At 39.1% G+C, this 20,736-nt stretch overlaps 1 protein-coding gene across 1 annotated transcript in view; it reads left to right on the top strand.

The window, feature by feature from the left end:
- Window positions 1-8,962: 8,962 nt before the first annotated feature.
- KDR (kinase insert domain receptor) overlaps window positions 8,963-20,736 on the top strand; it is a 57,828-nt gene continuing 46,054 nt past the window's right edge. Inside the window, exons 1-5 of the mRNA XM_042469508.1 lie at window positions 8,963-9,170; window positions 15,253-15,343; window positions 16,323-16,519; window positions 19,030-19,172; window positions 19,332-19,500. Of these exons, the coding sequence (XP_042325442.1) occupies window positions 9,092-9,170; window positions 15,253-15,343; window positions 16,323-16,519; window positions 19,030-19,172; window positions 19,332-19,500 (679 nt within the window). The 5' untranslated portion in view covers window positions 8,963-9,091. The remainder of the gene's footprint in view (window positions 9,171-15,252; window positions 15,344-16,322; window positions 16,520-19,029; window positions 19,173-19,331; window positions 19,501-20,736) is intronic.

The raw sequence follows: 20,736 nt of genomic DNA, 5'->3' as shown, positions 1-20,736 counted from the left end.
CTTCTCCTCTTCTCCCTTCCAGTGCTGTTCCCTCAGCAAGTGCCCTGTTCTCTTTATCTTCAGCCCTTGAACTGTTCTGGGTCTCTCTTTTGGCACCTAGGAGGTCAACAGATGTCAGAGCAGAAGGAGATATGCAATGCCAATCCTTCAGAGGGCTAGCACAACAATCTATCCTGTGGCAGAAATGCTAATCGCAGCTTTGCATGGAAAACTCATTCAAGCTTTGGGTCTGAAACTTTGGAAACAAATAAAGGAAGGGATATGCTACAGGTTAGGTTCCGCTGTTTGAGCACATTTTATATAGTTGTCCCAACTTTGGCAATCCTTTTAATATCATGGCATAATCAGCATGATTACCCATTATGTCTCTTCTTCCATGTGTTGATGTCCATTTTAAAAAACATACCACATTTTATCATTTTACCCCATTTTCCAGCTACTGTATCTTGTGCATTCTCAGTTGTTCACATTCTTCACTTTCACAATTTTTTATAGGATTGGTCTAAAAGTACTATTTATTCTTTGCCAAAGTTAAAAGGAAATTACATGGCTTGGAGCATTGCTCTAGCTCTATAGGAAAAGGAAGTCTTCTCTAGCTTCCTGTAGGTTTCTCTTGGGTGATGACTTTCATGGATGCTTATGTTTAATGTCCCAGAATGCTATGGAAGCATAAGAAACTTATTTTTTTTAAAGCAACATGTTCCTGTTATGTGTTTTAGTATTATAGAATGAATTCATTGCCATTGTGTGCTGTGATGTTTAAAAAGTAACTGCTGCAGTACTTATTGTACTGACTGTGACTTTTTCATTTTCATTACTTTAAAAAAACCTTCTACAGATTTAAAACCACTCTTTTGTGGATTTTCTATTTTGTGTTTAATTTGCTTTATGGCCAGGACAGCTACCCCGGATATATTTTCAGGGCTGTATCTATACTGCAGAACTGATGCAGTCTGACACCACTTTAACTGCCATGGCTCAATGCTATCAAATTCTGGGTTTTGGAGTTTTGTGAGATATTTAGCCTTCTCTGTCAGAGAGCTCTGGTGCCACAAAAATCATAAATCCCAGGATTCCACAGCATGGAGCCATGACTGTTAAAGCGGTGTCAAACTATATTAGTTCTACAGTGTGGCAGCAGATGTGGTTCAGATTAATATGAGAATACAGTAGATCAGATTAGAAAGAGAGTTGGATGAATCCTTTTCAAAATGTCTTTAAAAGTAACATCTGAAAGTAGTTTCAAAGCATGTAAAGTCACTCACTACAGCAATGAAACAATGTCATTCCCATATGCTATGTTACTTTTGGAATTTAACTGTGTTACCAAGTTGGGTATGACTCATTACTTACAAAATCTGAAAAATACACAAGCCTCAGTGAGCATGGTCAATGGTCAGGAAAGATGGCAAAGAGAATTCAAAACATCTGTAGGGCACCAGCTTGCTCAGTCATTTCTATCTGCAAGCAGCTCTCTGCTTCCTGTTAGTTTTAATGGGAGTTGCCAGGGATTGAATCTGGATCCATCTGCAGGAGAACATTTTCTTACCCATAAACAATGATTCTTGATGGCAACTTCATTCCCACTAGTAAAGTCATTATCTCTTAGGAGTCATATAGCTGTTCAGCTTGGTGTGGGGAGTGAAGAAAAGACTTTTAAAAGTGGGGGTTGTCAATTGTATTGCATGTATAATATCTAGAATTGTGCAATATTATCAAGTCTGCATTGATATTCAAATTCACTAAAACTGATCACCTATCCAACCGTGACCTGAGTTTATAATCCAACAAAGAACATCATCTTGAAACTGAAGGGGGTGTGGTTTCCTCCCCCTCTGAATTACAGTATATATACAGAAGTGTATGTATGCATGTATGCAATTTATACAGGTTGAGTCCCTTATCCAAAATATTTGGGGCCAGAAGCGTTTTGGACTGGTGTTGTTTGTATTTTGGAATATTTCCATATACACAATGAGATATCTTGGAAGTGGGACCCATGTCTAACCATGAAATTCATTTATGTTTCTTATACACATAGTGTGAAGGTAATTTTATACACAATATTTTTTCATAATTTTGTTCATGAAACAAAGTCTGTGTACACTGAACCATTAGAAAGCAAAAGTGTCACTACCTCAACTACCCATGTGGACAATTTTGGATTTTAGAATATTCCAGATTTCAGAATTCCTGATAAGGGACCCTCAACCTTTTTTCTCATATAGGCTTAGTTGTCTCCATTTCTTGGTATTCTCTAGATATACTGGACCTTAGATAAGCAGATATTCATCAGGCTTCAAAATGTAACTTTGAATATTGGATTGTATCCAGATTTCTTGTAGACACATTGAAATCAATACAGTTAGTCAGGACTAACTTAATTCCCAGTGATTTCAATTGGTCTAATTTGTATCTACTCCATTGCCTTGAAAGAAAAACCATATGTCTATCTCCTCCTTTCCCATATTTTATTCAAATGAGTCTCCAGAATCTTTACCCTACTAGTTGAATCCAGTCCATTCAAGGCATTATATTTTTATAAAGTACTGCAGTTGAAAAAAGAAAAAAAATGGGAGAGACTTCTCTCACTTTTTCTGGCTGTTTAGACTCATTGAGAGAAATGTAGTGGTGGCTGTTGCCTTCCATGTCTGTGAAGCAAGAAGTCCATTCCAAATTTTAGCATGAAAGGTGAAGGATCTGTCTAAAGTGGTGAACCTGCTTGCAGGATAATAAAACTTAGCTTTCCTGCTTTGTTGTTGTTTTCAGAGCAGGAAATTTCATCTCTCTCCATCCCTCTACCTCCAGTCTTACAATCTGATGATTTTATTAAGTAGGAAGATAATTAGCATAGTATAAGAAAAAGGTGCCCTGTGTCCTAAAATACTCAAGACCTTTTTAAAAAGTTCAGCGGGCTCATTGATTGTAAATGAGAAGCCATTTCTATTGGTCTCTTATTGCAGAAATTATAAGGTTGTCTGTAAGAGAAGGGACTTGTGTGCCAAGATCTCTCTCTTCCCAGCCTGTTGTTATTTTTAACCATTAAGGAAACAAAAGACAGCTTGTAGCTGATGTCTGCCCCCGCTGTTGCCTCCTGCCAGCCCTGGCCAGACTCCTTCAGCCAGACTCTGTCTGTCGGTGAGGTGCCAGTGGCAGGTCTGGGGAGAGAAGTCGTGACCAGCTCTGGTGCAGCAACAGGGGGAGAGGTGCCCTGGGAAATGACTGGAAGATATCAGGCCTTTTCTCAGAGGCTTTGAATCAATTTCCATAAGCTTCTGGTGAACCTTTGTTTGTTGGTTTACGTGGCCAGGAAAGGGAGGAGGAGACGCACAAATGAAATAAGGTGAACTTCTACTCTAGCTAATATATATCGTATGGCTAATAGGAAATACTGAGGTCCTTCTTTTTATTTATTTATTGGGACTTGATGGATTCAATAAGATATCAAGCTTGATATTTGCACAATGAATCATTAGAAGTCATTTCTCGTGTAAAACTGAAAGACACTAAAAGTCACTATAATAAGGCAATTGTCCCAATGGATGCTGTGGGTTGGGCAGCAGTGACAAGGCATAGCAAGAGAAAGCCGTGTGTGCGCCATGTGGCCTTTCTTTTGTCTCATGACCTAGGCTGGATCTGTACTGAAGAAATAATGCGGTTTGACACCATTTTAACTACCATGGCTCAGTGCTATGGAATTCTGGGATTTGTTGTTTATTATGGCACTACAGTTCTCTGACAGAGGTTAAATATCCCATAAAACTAAATTTCCCAGAATTCCATAGCATTGTGCCATGGCAGTTAATCTGATATCAAACCGCATTATTTCTGCAGTGCAGATGCAGTCCTAGCCTCCTACTCCAAGTGCAGTAAGAAATGCTGTTCCATCAGCACTGTTGAAGTAAAAAATCAGTTGTGGGGTCTGGTCAGCTTCTGTATGTGGAATAGGAGACAGGATACCATCTTGTTCTTTGCTTCAGAGTGCAAAATGTCTTAAGTTGGATCCACCCGGCAGCAATATTACATTGGTCTTGATTCAGCTATTAATTCTTCCTCTTCTTCTAAAATCACTTTTCCAGCTCAGAGGAAGAAATGTTAAGCAAGATAACTTACATTAAAATAAGTGATTTAAGTTTATCTCAAAATGGGACTTTCACCATATGAAAGTGAAAGGCAAATGGTTTCAGTTTTGAGTCAAACTTTCCTGTCTTTTTCTTTCTATATGACTAGGGGCTCGAACAGACAGGCCAAAATAAAGCTGCTTTGGGTCACTTTGGAAGTATGCTGTTTAAATGAAACACACATCTTAAGAGGCCAGAAGCTGCACCAAAGCTGCGCTCCAGTCCTTAGGACTGGAGCATGGCTTTGGCACAGCTTCCAGCCTCTTAGGATACATGCATCATTTAAACAGTGCACTTCCAAATTGACCCGAAGCAGCTTTATTTTGGCCTGTCTGTTCAGGCCCTTGCTCTCCCATGAGGCCAAGGATGGGAATCATGTAGCCCTCTTGATACTGTTGCACTTGCCACCTTAGCCAATAGGGAGAAAAGCCAGGAGTTGTAGTCCAAGGACATCTGTAGGGCTGCCTGACTCTCACTCTTACAACAACAACAACAACAACAACAACAACAACAATAATAATAATAATAATAAATAAAACTTTTATTTGTATCCAGCTTTTCTGTAGCAAGATAATCAAAGCGGCTTTTGTTTGCATTAGGCAAACAGAGGCGCTTGCTTCAGGTGGCAGAGTTTGGCTATCATTAAAGGGAAGGAAACATTACTTATTAAGTTGGTTATTACTGTTTTTTTTTTGTTTAAAAAAATAGGGCTGAAGAGGCGTGTCTATGGGATTGTTTTTTTGTTTCATGTTACCAAAGTAATTTCATTGGCTTTGCATACTACATATCTTGGCTTGGACAGGTAAGATGGGGAATCCCATTTTCAGCTTTGCATCTGGCTGCTCAAATTGTTTTGGCTGACTCTGACAGAAGTATTGCCTTCAATGTTGTGGTAGGAAGAAAATGTTTTATCAGTTATAATTGTAACAAATCTGCACACAAAAGAGCACAATTTATTAAACTTGTTCCATGGAGGCTAATATCCAGTTAAGTGTGCCTACAACCAACAATGAGGAATGGTTTCCCTATTTCAGGGAACCATAATATCTTTTGGTGAAGAATCTGAGACAGGGACAGGTTTGTTTTAAACATTATATCAAATGTCAGTTCCCAAGGCATTCAGTGTTGCATAAATTCACTTTTAACACTTCGGGAAGAATTTGTTCAGACACCATGGGAAGTTCATGCTGTCCTAGTACCTGATGCTTTGCTCTGCTAGGCATTTTGCCAAAATATGGCTGATTCAGAAAGTTCTTGGCTGGCTTCATTTCTATATTGAGGTGTTTTATTGCTGCTGTCCTCTAGATGGAGGGAGTTTTGTCATTTGTGGTTCATTTTTTGTCATTTAGTACTAGATGTACTGTTGCTTTTTCTTTAAATGATGGAATCTGCTTTCAGTTTATTTTGTACAAAGAAAACATGGGATGCAAGGAGCCGTATGCATAAATACATGAGGAGAGTTTTGGGGGAAAAAACATTGAATCCAGTACTGATGAAACTGAAGGCTTGGGATACATCTACCGGCAGAAATAATGAAGTTTGACATCATTTTAAGTGCTCCTGGGAACTGTAGTTTTACAAAGTCTTTAGCCTTCTCTGCCAAAGTGTTGGTGCTTCACAAAATTATAGATCCCAAGATTGTGTAGGATGGAGCCATGACACTCAAAGTGGTGCAAAACTTCATTATTTCTACAGTGTAGATGCATTCTTGGAGGTGATTGTTGTGCTTTTCTTCCACATAGACTGTCATCTCCATGAGATGTAGCATTGAGCGTGCGCACACACACATCCCTGTTCAGTCCATGAATTGCCCCAGAGCATGAGGATAACAAAACAGAAGAAACAAAACACACCATGTCTTTGAGTTAAAACGTGATCAGCTTGAAAAAATTATTGGATGAAAACTACCAGAATCTTCTAGGTTTTCTTCCAGAGATTATGGGCATTGTAGTCCAAAAAGTACATTTTCTAAGCTTTGTCTTAGATTGAGGATATGTGAACTTTAAGCTTGGGTGCTCTGTTGTTGTTGTTTACTATAAGCCATGTAAAAAGTGACCTGGGACAGCAGACTTTGGAGTTTATCACACACTGGGGCTAATTTCTGCATTAAAGAGAGATTAAAGTGCATTTAAAGCATCCTGCAAATGAAGTGAGTAATTACATGACTGATTATCACACACAATTGCGCAAATGATATCAGAAATGCATTGTTGCTGAAATCCTGAAAGTAAAAAGATGCACATTAATGCTTTTTTGTGACCACTTTAATGGCAGGTTTTGTGTGACGTCATGTGAAATCGTTTCAACTAATTACACAATTCGTCCAGGATATTCACAGGATAAACTCCCAATCTTCTTCATGTGATAAACTCCATAGTGTTGAGTTACAGTCCAGGTCACTGCTGACCACTTGCCCATTGCAGAAATTTGTTTTCTGAATCAGAACTGAGCTCATAAATCTCCCACAAAAACCCATTCCACTCCAAGCTTTCTGTTTTTTCAGAAATCTAATGTCAAGGGCTGCAGAAATAGTCCAGGCTGATGCCACTTTAACTACCATGGCTCAATGCTATGGAATTCTGGGAACTGTAGTTTGTTGTGGCCCTAGAGCTCTCTGACAGAGAAGGCTAAATGTCTCACAAAACTACAGTTCACAGAAGTCCATAGCATCGAACCAGGGCAGTTAAAGTTATGTCATCCTGGATTATTCCTTGCCATATAATACGGTGGTTTAGAATTGCTATACCTTTATTGATCCTCTTTTCCAGTACTAAGACAAATATATTGTACTTACCTCCGCTGCTTTTATATATATCTTGTTTGCATATTACAAATATACTACACTCATCCCTCCATATTTGTGGCTTTGATATTTGCGGATTTGATTATTCACGGAATTGATTAATATGTTCTCTCTAGGAATCTCTAGGTCCTCCAGTGCAACTCTATGGTCAACTTTAACTCAAAGTTGCACTGAAAGACCTAGAGATTCCTAGAGAGGTGTCCTCTCAGGTAAAAATGAGGCGTTGTTGTTATTTGCGGTTTTTCCATATTCACGGGGGGTCTTGTGCCTCTAACCCTAGTGAATATGGAGGGACAACTGTATATGTATACTATATATACTTAGTTAATTTATTTATCCTTCTCTCCTTTGATCCATACTTTTGTTACTTTCCCTCATTTTCTTTACTGTGTTGTTTGTTTTAATTCATGCACGTTGTATCACTTCACGCCCCATTCAGGAGAATGGTGGTGTTTGTGTGTGTTATAAAATGAATGAATAAATACATAAATAAATAAATCAACAATCCCCAGGATTTTAAGGATTTTAATGTCATTAATGTGTGAGTTTTTGTTATCTATGGGCCTGAACATACAGGCCAAAATAAAGCTGCTCTGGTTCACTTTGGAGGTGTGCTGTTTAAATGACACACACATCTTAAGAGGCCAGAAGCTGTGCCAAAGCTGCACTCCAGTCCTTAAGACTGTAGCGTGGCTTTGGCGTGGTTTTTGGCCTCTTAGGACCCATGCGTCATTTAAACAGCATACCTCCAAAGTTACCTGAAGCAGTTTTATTTTGGCCTGTCTGTTCAGTCCCTATATACGTTTTTTTAAATTAAATTTTATTGATGTCTGAAATGAAACATACAATAATATACAGTACATACATCATATACAAACAACCTACACACACAGACACAACAAGAGAAAACACATCGCACATCACATGCATATACATATAAAAAAGCAAGCAAACAAAAAGTACATATGATTAAATATTACAGACTTCCAAGTGACTAATCAAAAGATTCCTGTGTTTAGAATTTGTTCTTTTATCTATCATCAATCTGTCTAATTCTTATGCAAAGGTAGTATCTATATTTCCATATATATATTGTATTTCTGTATATACCTAAAGTTTATATCTTTTAAGATTAACTGATACACCTCCTTTTTTCTATACTTAACTTAAAGTTTACATCTCTAACTTTTCATTTAACCACCAATATTATTCCAAAATAAATTTAAACCCGCACCATTGAACCATCTTTAGCAGAATTCTCATATATTATAACTTGTCTTATTTTGAATGACCTTCCTGTAATAATTTGTCACGTGTTGTATTTATCACTGTCGACCATATATACGTTTTTTGGATTGTGTTAAGAGGATAAAGGGGGTTTACATTTATGTCATTTAGTTTATAATGGTTATTATGTTGTATTATGTGCATCTATGGAAGCCGCCTCGATCCGCTGGGAGAGGTGGGGTACAAATAAATTATGAATTAATAAATTCACGTACGTTGAACCCTTTCCTGTATTGTTATGTATTATTTATATGTATTATGCTATTATTTCTTAGATTGTATGCCATGGGCAGGTTTACTCTTATCTGTTTTATTGTTTGTATAAAGCATAATAATAATAATAATAATAATAATAACAAATTTATTATCATCATCATCATCATCATCATCATCATCCACCCATGGAGGAACAAAATGGGAGCATTGCCTTCCTATACAAAATTCCTACCCACTGAATTAAATTTCTCTCCATCTTCCACATGTCCAACATTTGCAGAGAGTCTGCAACTAGTTCACATTTAGCATCACAACATCAAAGGCTGGAAGGGACCCCAAGGGCCATCTCTTCCAGATCTAGAGCTAAATTTTGGGAGCCCTGAGACTGACAGTCCCCCTCCCCTCTCAGGCCTCTCCCCCAGAAGCGCTGCCGCCAGGGATTGGTCCTCCCAGATTTGGGAAACCCCGCCCCAGGAGGGGAGATGCCTGCCTCTGGGAAGCCCTTGCTTGCTGACACTTTCCCAGCCACTGCAGAGCCCAGGCTGTGCCTCTCCAGGGCTGGAAACCTTGGCAGAAGGGATTCAGCTCGCAGGACTAGGAGAAGGAGCCCGATCTCCTGGACTGCTTCCCCTGGACCACTTCTGGGGATCCCTTCCTTGGAGAGATGGAGCTGACACCCCCAGGAAAGCTCATCCTCCTCCTTGCCCTTTGCTTTCTTGCAGAGCCTGGGACTGTCCACTCCGGTAAGCCAGGCAGCAGCTGTAATAGGGGATGCTTGCATGTCTTTATTTTCCTGGGCTGGGATGATCTGGTGATGGGAGTCTGGGGAGGGCAGGGTTATGTTCTCCTCACCTCAAAGGAGGACAAAATGTAGGGCATTATATGTAGGGCAAAGGGCAAATAATGTTTTATCTAGATTGCATTATATAGTCTATACATTTTGTGTTGCTTTGTCCTCCTTTGGGGGTTAGGAGGGAATCACATGTAATGTCCTACATTTTGTGGTGCCTTGTAGGACTATATATATTGTTGTCCTACATTTGTGGTGCCTTGTAGGACATTATATATAGATATCGATATAGATACAAACACACATATGTATATATTCCTAACTTTTGTGGTACATTGTAGGACATTATATATATATATATATATATATATATGTATATAAAATTTATTTAACATTTTGTGGTGCCCTGTAGGACATATATATGCACACACACACACACAGAGTCCTACATTTTGTGGTGCCTTGTAGGACATTTTAGATATGGATATATAATGTCTTACATTTTGTTGTGCCTTGTAGGACATTACACACACACACACACACACACATTCCTACATTTTGTGGGGCTTTGTAGGACATTTTTTATATGTTTGTGTGTGTGTGCGCGCGCGCGCGCATGTAAAATGGCCTACATTTTGTGGTGCCTTGTAGGACATTTTAGATATCTGTGTGGGTGTATGCGCGCGTAAAATGTCCTACATTTTGTGGTGCCTTGTCCTTTGTGGTTAGGAGGAAATCATAGATAGATACACACATACACACACACACACACACATACTTATGTGCATATATGTGTGTATATACACACACACATATATAGGACATTCTAAAATAAAAGCTAAGAACACTCATATAAATTCATGCTTCTGTGTCCTGCTCAAAATGGGAGACGTTTTTGAATGCCTCCTGGAGAGAAGGCTGAAATGGAGGACAGGTCCAGGAAAAGGAGGACCAAGTCTGGTCACCCCAGTGGTCAGGGAAATCTTAAGTGGCTTCTGCACTCGGTGGGATTCAGGGATCGGTGGGAAGGGATCTACCCCAGCCTTCCTCAGGGACTGTGGAAGGGAGGTTCGACAGGACGCCCTCCCTGGCCTCCTCCTGGTCCTGTTGTTGTTGCTGTTGTTGTTGTTGTGTGCCTCCAAGACACTTTTAACGTCTGGCCACCCAAAGGCAAACTCATCACAGTGTTTTCTTGGCACGTTTTGTCCATCCTCTGAGGCTGAGAGAGTGCGACTTTCCCAAGGTCAGCCACTGAGTTTCCATGGTTGAGTAAAGATTGGGTCCCAGGGTCCTTGTCCAACACTGAAAGCACTACACCTCTCTGGCTCAGTCTTCTTATACCTGACATGTTTTCCCTACTCAGCAATGATGTGCATGGAAGAAAGATAAATTGTATGATCTAAGATCAAGAGTTCAACTCCTATCAGCTGTGTAGGACCCAGCCTTCTCCACCCAAGGGCTCCCAGGCGTGTTGACTGTACCCTGAGCTTTCTGGGTCTAGTGGGACTTGTTGTTGTTGGTTTGTTGTTGTGTGCCGTCAAGCTGTTACCAACCCTAAGGTGAACCTATCATGGGGTTTCTTCCTGGTGAGTTTCTCCAGAGGGGGCTTGCCATTGGCAACCTCTGAAGCTGAGAGAGTGTAACTTGCCCCAGGTCAGGTTTATATGGCCCAGCTGGGATTTGAACCCCTCCAAAATCATAGTCCAGTGCTCAAACTGCCAAGTTGGAAAAGTCTGGATGATTCTGGTACTTCTTTGTATATGTGAAAACATTAACATGATTTATTTATACACCACTCTTCAGCCACAAAAACTCTCAGATCGGCTATGATGATCTAACTGAATAAATGTAAAATAACCAACAAAGTTCAGAAGTAAAATATATAACAAACAACCAGAACTAAACCTATTAAGACAAATACTGTAAATACCATCCCAGTAAATTTATTGGGCACTTGAACTAGGACTACCATTCCATCATCAAAAAGCTAAAGTAGCATACTTAACTTTCAAGGGGGATTTGTGTGGCACAGCTTCTGTGGCTATAAGTAGCCTAAACACATTGCCTAGAGTAGATCAATTAATCCTAACTAGAGTAGATCAATTAAATCAATGGGGAACTTGTCAAATCAACATTTAATGTAAATTCCATTGATAGAGTAGGCCTATTCCTTAGCAATTGCATTTCAAGTATTATCTGTGCTAATGAGATGGGAGGCATTGTATGGAAATAGCAGACCATGCCTGCTGCCAATGGCCTGAAGGGTTACAAGATTCTTTCAGACTGTTTCTGGTGCTTTACTATGAAAGATGAAGAACCAGTGTTTGTCTATTGACACTGTTCTAATTGTTGTGCAGCTAATAACGAAATATAGTAAGCATTGTGTATGAAAGAGAATAGCTCCTCATTTTGGTGGGCTAACAAGTGTCTGTGTGATGATCTAACCCATGAAAACAAGGACCAAATACATTTCTCTTTGTTCTTGTTTTGTTCCCATCCCAAAGTTTCCCGGTTGCAAACTGCAGAGTAGGGGTGAGAAGAAGTCAGGCCGATGGGGTCAACTTTGTTTTTGTATTACAATCCTGAGGTCCATTAACCGGAGCCTGGTATAAAAGGCACACCCTTGGAGTGAAATATTTCAGAGCCCATGTATTTGTTTGAAGTAGCATAACTGAACAGAATGCACAGGAGGGGTGTGTGTGTGTGTGAAGTTTTCTTCATTTCCATAGTAAAATTTAGAGGACTGGAAGAGTTGTTCTGTTGCTGCTGTTCTTAAACCTTTAGAAGACACACAAATCATTTCCTGAGTTTCTGAAATCACCCAGAGATCTACAGTGGATCCAGAGCTACCTTCTGGCCACTATTGTGTTCCTCATTTTTCAAGGAAAGATGACCAGATAAAAAGAACTAGGTTTTTCCAATACTTTTTTATCTTTTTGTGAAAAGTAAATATCATTTTGAAAATTGTTGTACCTGTTCTTTCTTTTTTATGTTTTGTATTTTTCATTATGTTATTCATTGACTGATTGTCTTTATTTGCCAAGCCTTTAATTCCTTGAATTATACTGATGGGGTCACCTCCACTCACTCCTCTTAGAACTTCAGTGTATTGTTGGTACCTTAAAACCTCCATGTTACTCCGTCTCCCCTCTCCCGGTTTTGAACTTAGAAGAAAAGGAAGAGCCTGTATAAATGTTTGAAAACCCACCTGTCCATTGAAAGGGAGTGAGTGGGTTTAAAAATAAATACAAACACACAGGAAGAATGCAGGAAACAAAAATCTTTATCTACAAATATAAACCCTAAGCCAGACCACCGTGTCCCTGTCCCCCATCAACAGCACTCCGCATGACCAGTCTCAGGTTTGTTTTTTAAGAGAAACACTCCAACAGCAAGATCTCTTTCCCAAAAGTGTAATATTTGATTCCATCATAACATATAGCCCTGCCTCAGAAGAATCAGGTTGTCAGCCAGAGAATCTGTGCCTTTTATTCACTGTGGCCTTGTCGCCAATACTGAAGAGGTGCTCAAGTATTGTAGTGGATGACATAGCTGTTTGATACTTGCAAAAGGATGGAAATTCCAGGAAAACTCATATTGGGAGGAAAACATATCTGTGCAATGATAACTACCAGCCTAAAGGCTTTAAGAGAAAGAAAGGGTCAGATAATTATTTGGATGGGACATTAAGAAAACAGGATGCTGGGTTATATGCACCAATCCCATCTTTGTCTGATGACTTGTCTGAAGCACTCTTCTCCCTCCCATCTTACCTATTTATCTGAGCATATGTCTGCCACTTATACGTTTCTCATGTTGTGCAGCTTGAAATCTGCAATCCTATATATCCTGCTGAGAAATAAGTCCCTCTGTGTTCTGAAGATGCCAGCCACAGATGCTGGTGAAACATCAGGAAGAAACTCTGCTAGAACATGGCCACATAGCTCGAAAAACCCACAAAAATCTGAGGAAGTGGACTTAGGTCTAGGAAAGCTCATTCTGCCAGCTCCTTTCTTGCAGGGAGTTTCCAAGAGGCTACAAGAGCTCTATTAAAAATGCACCTGAGGAAGTGGACTTAAGTTTAGGAATGCTCATTCAGCCAACTCTTTTCTTGTAGGGAGTCTCAAAGAGGCTACAAGATTACTCTACAATGGAATTATTATTATTATTGTATCGAAATGCATCTGAGAGAGCAGACTGAAGAAGGGCAGGATTGGATGGCCAATCAGGAGGAGGCGAGAGCAGCGATTGGCTAAGGCTGCTGAGTGTGATGGATTGGATAGATTAGTCTGGGCCTGGCCTCATGCATGGCCTGGCTGGCTGGGGATGTATCTTAAGTTCTTCTACTTTGGATGGGCAAACAGATGGACAGGACTACAATTCCCATCAGCCTCTTGGAAAATTTGACTGGGACAGGGTCACAGGGACCTAAAGGGGTGGGACCGAATGGGAAGGTATAATTCCCCATAAACGGAAAGCATTACCCAACGGGAAAGTTTAATTCCCCAAAAATTCCCCATAATTTTAATACTCGGAAATTACCCAGAATGGCTTTTTATTACCCAGAAACCAGGGAATTCCCTGGAAATTGGCAACACTGGGCATCACATTCTTTGGTGATTGTCACACTCCATGTTGCTCCTTGCTCCTTGCCACAAAGTCAAAAGCTTCCATGAAAATAATAGGGGAGTGAGCTACAGCAAACATGTTATTCCTGCAGAAATGCCCTAAAAATGACATAGAATTTTATTAGGGAAAGGATACTTTATTTCTTCTGTTTTTTTAAAAAACAACAACAACATAAGCGCTAAGATAATTCAATTCAATGCACTAGTTTTGAGTTCATTACCATCTGCAATGGAACTGGAAGCCATTGTTTCTATTCAAACCCTAACAGACAGTTTCAAACTTTTAAACTTCTTTGGATACACCTGTTTTGCCCAGGAGTCTTCCTTTTGCTGTATAATAGCAGCTTCCAGGTCATTGATGCACAAAGCTTAAATCATGGTGGGCAATACATGAACATTATGAAAAACCCCAGAAATATTTTTCTACAACTGCTGCATTGCACTTCTTCTACTAAAATCACATTATTATGTTGCTCAGACTTAATTTTCCCGGTGCTTCCTCCTCTGTTTGCCTTCTTTCTGTCTTCTCCTATAGAGCACTCAGTTACCTGTTGTAGTTACTGCCAAGGTTCATTGGCAGTAGCAGTGCAATAGCAGTAAATTTGTAGTGCATTGACAGTGTGTTTTGGAGTTTTAGTACAGAGATGAGAAGTTGCCCCATGATTTAAAATAATACAAGGTAGATGTCTAAAATACACATTTTTAAAAATTCCCTTTTAATCTGACATTTTGTTTTCTTGTTGCTTCACAACATTTACTTGGTTTTAGTTATTTTCTTTAACTGTACCCAAACTTGGTTGTTTTGTAAGGGAAAGTGTATAAAATATGTATAACATAAGTGCAGTATATTGCATAAAAATACACTGAAGTATAAAAAAGAGTATAAACCATTCAGAGTAATTCTGAGCAAAGGTAAAGAATTTGAAGCATAGGTAGATTATGATTATGTTAAAAAGAGGGCTTTTAAGCAAAAATCAGTTTTTCCTGCGTGAATTAGATCATCATGTAAAGTTAAGTTGACTTTATTTCAGTGACCCATATCCTTTCGTTAGACCTTGAAGTTTGCAATGCAACAAAACAGGAACTCCACCCTAGCATTATGAATTGCAGGACTGAGTTGCTGGCTGACCATCTGCCCATTCTTCCTGTTATGACAGAGCTCGCAAACTCTGGCATGATATGTGAAAGGACATGTTTTATCCTTCATAATTTAACCCATAAACTGCACAACTCCTATAGCAGGGTATCCAACTGTGGCATTCCTCTTTGCATATCTTAACTGAGCATGCATCATGAATGTATACACTCACTTAACTATACAAGAAAGTTATGTGTGATTTGATGTAACCTCTCTGTTGAGCAGCTATTCTTCAACATGTCAATTGACTTTCCTTTTATATTTTGCAGGCTCCCCTGTTTCACTGGATCCACCATTACTTAGCACTCAAAAACCTCTTATTACTATTGCTGAAAATGATACACTACAGATTACTTGCAGGTAAGGAGGAAGCACTGAGATGATAGTAATTCCTTTATTATTCGACTTCCTTGGTTATCATAGGCATACAATAGACAGTTACATAGAAAAAAAGAATGTCAGCGAAGAAAATGTAGAAAATCCCAAAGTGTCAAACTAAGCCAAATGGCTCTTGCCTCAGTTATGTAAAACTGAAGTATCTAAAAAAAGAAAAAGAAGAACCATATTGTGATTGTTTTCTTGCAAATATTGAAAGGATGGAAGATTTTAGTGTATGCATGCATGCATATATGTATGCACCTGATATATTTTACATAAACTTTTATTTATATTTATATCTGCGAGATTATATATGATTATATATGAGACTTGGTATAAATATTTATTCATTTGTGTCTTCCTTGAATGCTTTCATAATGGAAAATGTGAAGAATTAAGAAGACAGCTCTTCCTCCCAGGGGTAGCCATAGTTTGTAATGAACCCATATGCAAAATATATATTTGACTCCCCTCCCCAGTTAGTTTTGATATATCAGTACCCAGGTTTAAAGACATGACCACTCTTTTAACTGAGCACTTTTAACTGTGGTTAGATAAATTTAACTGGTTTGGTTTGATGTTTGTATTGACATCAATGAGGAATGTTAAACTGGAATCAGAAACCATGTTTAGAGTGGATTTATTGGGGTGGGTTGGTATGACCTCTGCAAAAGTGAGAAAATATAGTTACAGCTCCTGAGACTACTGTACCACAAGGACAGGAGCACTGGATATTCTGAAAGTGAAAGGAGATATCTAGTTCCAATCATTGGGCTGTCATAACTTTGAACATTGAACTAGTTTACTGGAGGTCATTTTAACTGTTGGTTTGTGATGGCTCATTCAGATGCACAAGAGACTGATGTGGTGGTTTATCAATTAATGAACACTTTCCTTACAATGTGAGAATATCCTTAAAGTATTACTTTTGTATCCTTACACCTCTCCGCTTCCCCTTTAGTGGTGAAAGAGCCTTGGAATGGCTTTGGCCTAACAATCAAACAAGTTTTGAAAATCGTGTGACAGTGACTGACTGTACAGACAATGTCTACTGTAAAATCCTTACACTAACTCAAGTAAAAGGCAATGACACGGGGGCCTACAAGTGCTTTTACCAAGACAACCATACAGTGTCAAGTGTTTATATTTATGTACAAGGTAAGAGTTTACTGCAGTAAAGCTCTTTTCCCGATAATGCGTTGGGAAACAAAAGATAAAGACAGCAATCTTATACTATTTTTTTCTTCCATTGAAGAAAAGGGAGTTACCGTATTTCTAACTTTGTAAATGAATTATTTCCAGTTATGGTGTAAGATAGTGCTGCAAAGGGCCTATGCATGCCCATTATCTTTTGTGAAAGAAGAAACGTCTTTGCTCATATTGGTACAGACTTTTTGCTTTTGTGGAAGATAGTGGGTATTTGAAGCTTTGCATAGTAAAATGTATTGAGCTCTTTGGTACCTAGCACCAGAAGCTGGAAGAATTGCAGCTGAACAGAATGTTGTGGTAGGGAAAAGCTAGATCATGGCTGGAATCAGATCTCTGTTCATTCTGCTGGCCAAAGCAAATCTCATTCTTGCTGCAAATAAACCCAAGAGTCAGTTCACACACCTTGCGTTTTGGCAGAGGAAAAAGAAAACATGTATACTACTGTGTGGCCATTCAAGCATCAGTTGCAGTTTCTTATGCTGCACAATGTGAAATATCTTGCAGATTATGTGTATGCTCGGTTTTACTACCAAGAGGCGATATTCATAAGCTATGATGTAGTCCCTGGCAACAGTTCCTTGGAATTTGGTTCTGTATGGCACTGTACAAACAGATGATATTAGGCAATACTTTTATTTCTGCATCTCTATTAGTATCAGAGTGATATAAATGTTTGCCTAATACAAAGGGCAACGTTGCAAGGAAAGAAACAGTGGTGTTGGTGAGAATATACAGTTGGCCCTCCACATATGTGGCTTTGACTTTTGTGGCTGTGATTATATATGGTTTTGATTAATACGTTCTCTCTAGGAATCTCTAAATCTTGAGATTCCTGTTTTCATTGGTAATTTCCAAGCAGGCAACAAGGGTGCAAATTCTCCAGTTTTGGTGGGTTCAGCTTCAGACACAAGAAAAGGACTGTGTGCAGAGCTCTTGTTTAGTTACCAGAGCAGCTATTTGCTGCAGTTTGGAAGGATTTATTAATTTGTTACTGCAACTTGCAAAGACTCTGTGTTCTCTTAGCTTCCTCCATCCCTCCCAGCCAGAGTGGCTTCAAGGTTTGTCCTCCACTTTGCTCTGCATCTGCCTTCTGGCTAGAAGCCAGTAGGCTACTTTAAATATTTCTTATCCTGCCTCTCTAAGTGAGAAGGCATAATCCATGCATTTCACTAACAACCTGGGAACAGTCCCGTTTAACTTTTCATTTCCAAACAGGAGAATATGGTGTGTGTGTGTGTGTGTGTGTGTGTGTGTGTGTGTGAATGAATGATAGGCTGTGAGCAACTCTGGTTGATATTAATGTGTAACACTTAATGACATCACCAGGGGCCAGTCCTACATTTCAGGTTTTGGCCCAGAAACCCATGGCCTCGGACAGCCCTGAACTGGCAACCCCATCAACCACATTGAAACCAGAGTTTGTTGAAATATATTGGGCTTTTACAGAACATCTGTTGTTTCTGCTTTGATCATTCGGAGGAGTGGGATATAAAGAAATGTATTATTATTATTATTATTATTATTATTATTCAGAGAAAAAAACAAAGTTAGTTTCGACTTCAATTGTTTGTAGGCCCCTTATTAAATATTGGCTTGCTCAAAGCATTTGTATCTGCAGCGATTTATGCGCATTATGAAATATTTCTAAATCTTTGGTAGTATGGGTCAGGCAAAACTTTCATAAGTGAGCTGGAATAGTTTGTGTGCGTGTGTATGTGTGTTTGTGTGTATGGTTTTACCTCTCTAATTTATGGAAATTGAGTTAGGATTTATGTTTTGTAGTTTTGATGTGTTATTAGGAAATAAATATTATGATACCATACATATTTTCTTTCCTGATGTTCTTTGATTTGTTGGAGTGCAACTCCCCTAATCCCTTATCATTGGGCATTTTGGCTGAGACTCATGAAAGATGGAGTCTAGCAAGATGAGAAAGACCATCCCTGCTTTAAAAATATTTTTTCTCAAAGCAGCTCACCAACAATATTTTGTTTTTATCCTTATGAGCCTCTAGTCAGTTTCACTTTCTTCCAAGAAATCCTCCCCTCTTCTTCTGTGTATCACTTGTTGTCATCAAGTTGCCTGTCAGTTTATGAAACTCCATAAATTTCATAGGGTTTTATTAGGCAAGGAATACTCAGGCATGATTTTGCCAATTCCTTTCTCTGATAGCCTATAGAACCTAGAATTTGTTCATGGTTTCCCATCCAAACAGGCTGACCCTGCTTAGCTTCCAAGATCAGATGGGATCTAGTGCCTTTAGGGTATTTAGGTCCTTTCCTAAGTGCCACATTATTGCACCAGTGTATTGTCCCATTGGGTTTCAACCTATTACAAGTTCCATGGAAAGATTCTAACCTATCATAATCAAATGGCTCATTTGCATTCCTATTTGTCTTCTGGTGTTTTTTTTTAAAGGAGGTTCTTGCAAACTAGTGGTGTTTATTTAAATCTTGCAGATTTTACAGACCTTCCAGATTATCGATCTCCATTTGTGACATCAGCTAGTGAACAACTGGGTGCTATCTATATAACTGGAAACAAAACTGTGGTGATACCCTGCCTCGGGTCCACATCAAATCTGAATGTTTCACTCTATACGGTAAGACAAAGCAGAATGTTATTTGGTAGTGTTTCAGCTGTACTTATTATTGCATTGACATAATATATTTTCTACATTGGGAGGAGGAGGGCGTCCCTTCATAGCTTCTTTTAAAAAAGATTGAGAACATTACCAATGGTTATTGTGATATTCTTGTAGAAGTATCCAGACAAAGTGTTCGTGCCTGATGGTAAAGCGATAACCTGGGATAGTCAGAAAGGTTTCACCATTCCCACCAGCTTGGTCAGCGATGTTGGCATCGTCTACTGCAAAGCTAAGATTGATGGTGAAAGTTACCAATCTCGGATGTATATTGTGGTGATTTTAGGTAAGATATATATTACTATCTGTGAGCGTTTTCCTTCTTGTTGTAGTTTTGTTTAACATAATGGAAGGAAGGGCATTGCAACTGTATGGATCATATAGGTCTAGATGGTTTTGAGAAGCAATGTGTTCCCATCTTTATTCAAATACTATTTCTTTTACCTTTCCATTTAAAGCATTTTGATATTAATGCAGCTTATTCTCACATTATGTACTTGTTTGGTGATGATGGGATACGATCCTTCTTGCACTTGAGGGTGACATACAACAAAATACAAAATACACAAGGCATAAAATCCATTATGCATGCTTTAAAATACATGTAATAAAATTTATTATTATTATTATTATTATTATTATTATTAAAGTTTCTTTATATAGCGCTGTAAGTTTTACACAGTGATTTACACAGTCATCCAACAATACACACATAAAAATCTGCATGTGGCATTCAATCTAAAATCAAAAAGCAACAAAATTATAAAATAACAACTTAACATTAAAATAATTCTAAAACAGTGGGCTATAAAAACAATATACACTAATACATACAGTGTGCTCGCGACATATGTGGGTGCGCCATACACAGCTTTCAGCATACGCTGGAAGCTGTGCCGCAAAGACTTCTCCTGCATCCTGGAAGAAGCAATGGGGTGCACTGGGTGTGCGCCATGGGAACGAGCTAAGTTTATGCGCTTTTTTCCTTACACAGTGGGGTCTGGAACGGATCCCCTGCATAAGGGAAGGGCCAACTGTACTTATCTGTCAAAATCAAGCTGTAAGCTGAAAAGCTTTAGTTCTGACTTAAACTTAACTAAGGAAGTGATAGTCCACAAATGTTTGGGAAGAAGATTTCAACTCTATTAGCGAGAGAAAAGTGACTTTTGAGCTCGATCTGCCCCTATCCTGTGCAAAGCTAGCCTCTCCTTTCTTAGGCAGAGAAAGGGTGGCATACTCTGCTACATGAGGCAGTTACCTCATTCTGCCTGTTGTAAGGCCAGCCCAATGTTGATGCCTTCCAGCTGCAAAGCAAGTAAGGTGGTGGCAATTTCAGTCCAAGGGACAATAGGTGTGAAAAGGATGTTGAACACTTCCCCTGAATCCACATCCTCCAGCTGCTTTGCTTGTGACTGGGCTTCAAGACAGGTAGCCATCCAGTCAGAAAAAAAACACACATAGGCAAACAAGTGAAAGAGAAGGGGAAAGAGCAGGCATCTGAAGAACCCACTCTCATGTCATA

This window comes from Sceloporus undulatus, chromosome 5 (genome assembly GCF_019175285.1).
Source record: "Sceloporus undulatus isolate JIND9_A2432 ecotype Alabama chromosome 5, SceUnd_v1.1, whole genome shotgun sequence".
NCBI lineage: Eukaryota > Metazoa > Chordata > Lepidosauria > Squamata > Phrynosomatidae > Sceloporus > Sceloporus undulatus.
This window is presented reverse-complemented; position numbering and strand designations above follow the sequence as displayed.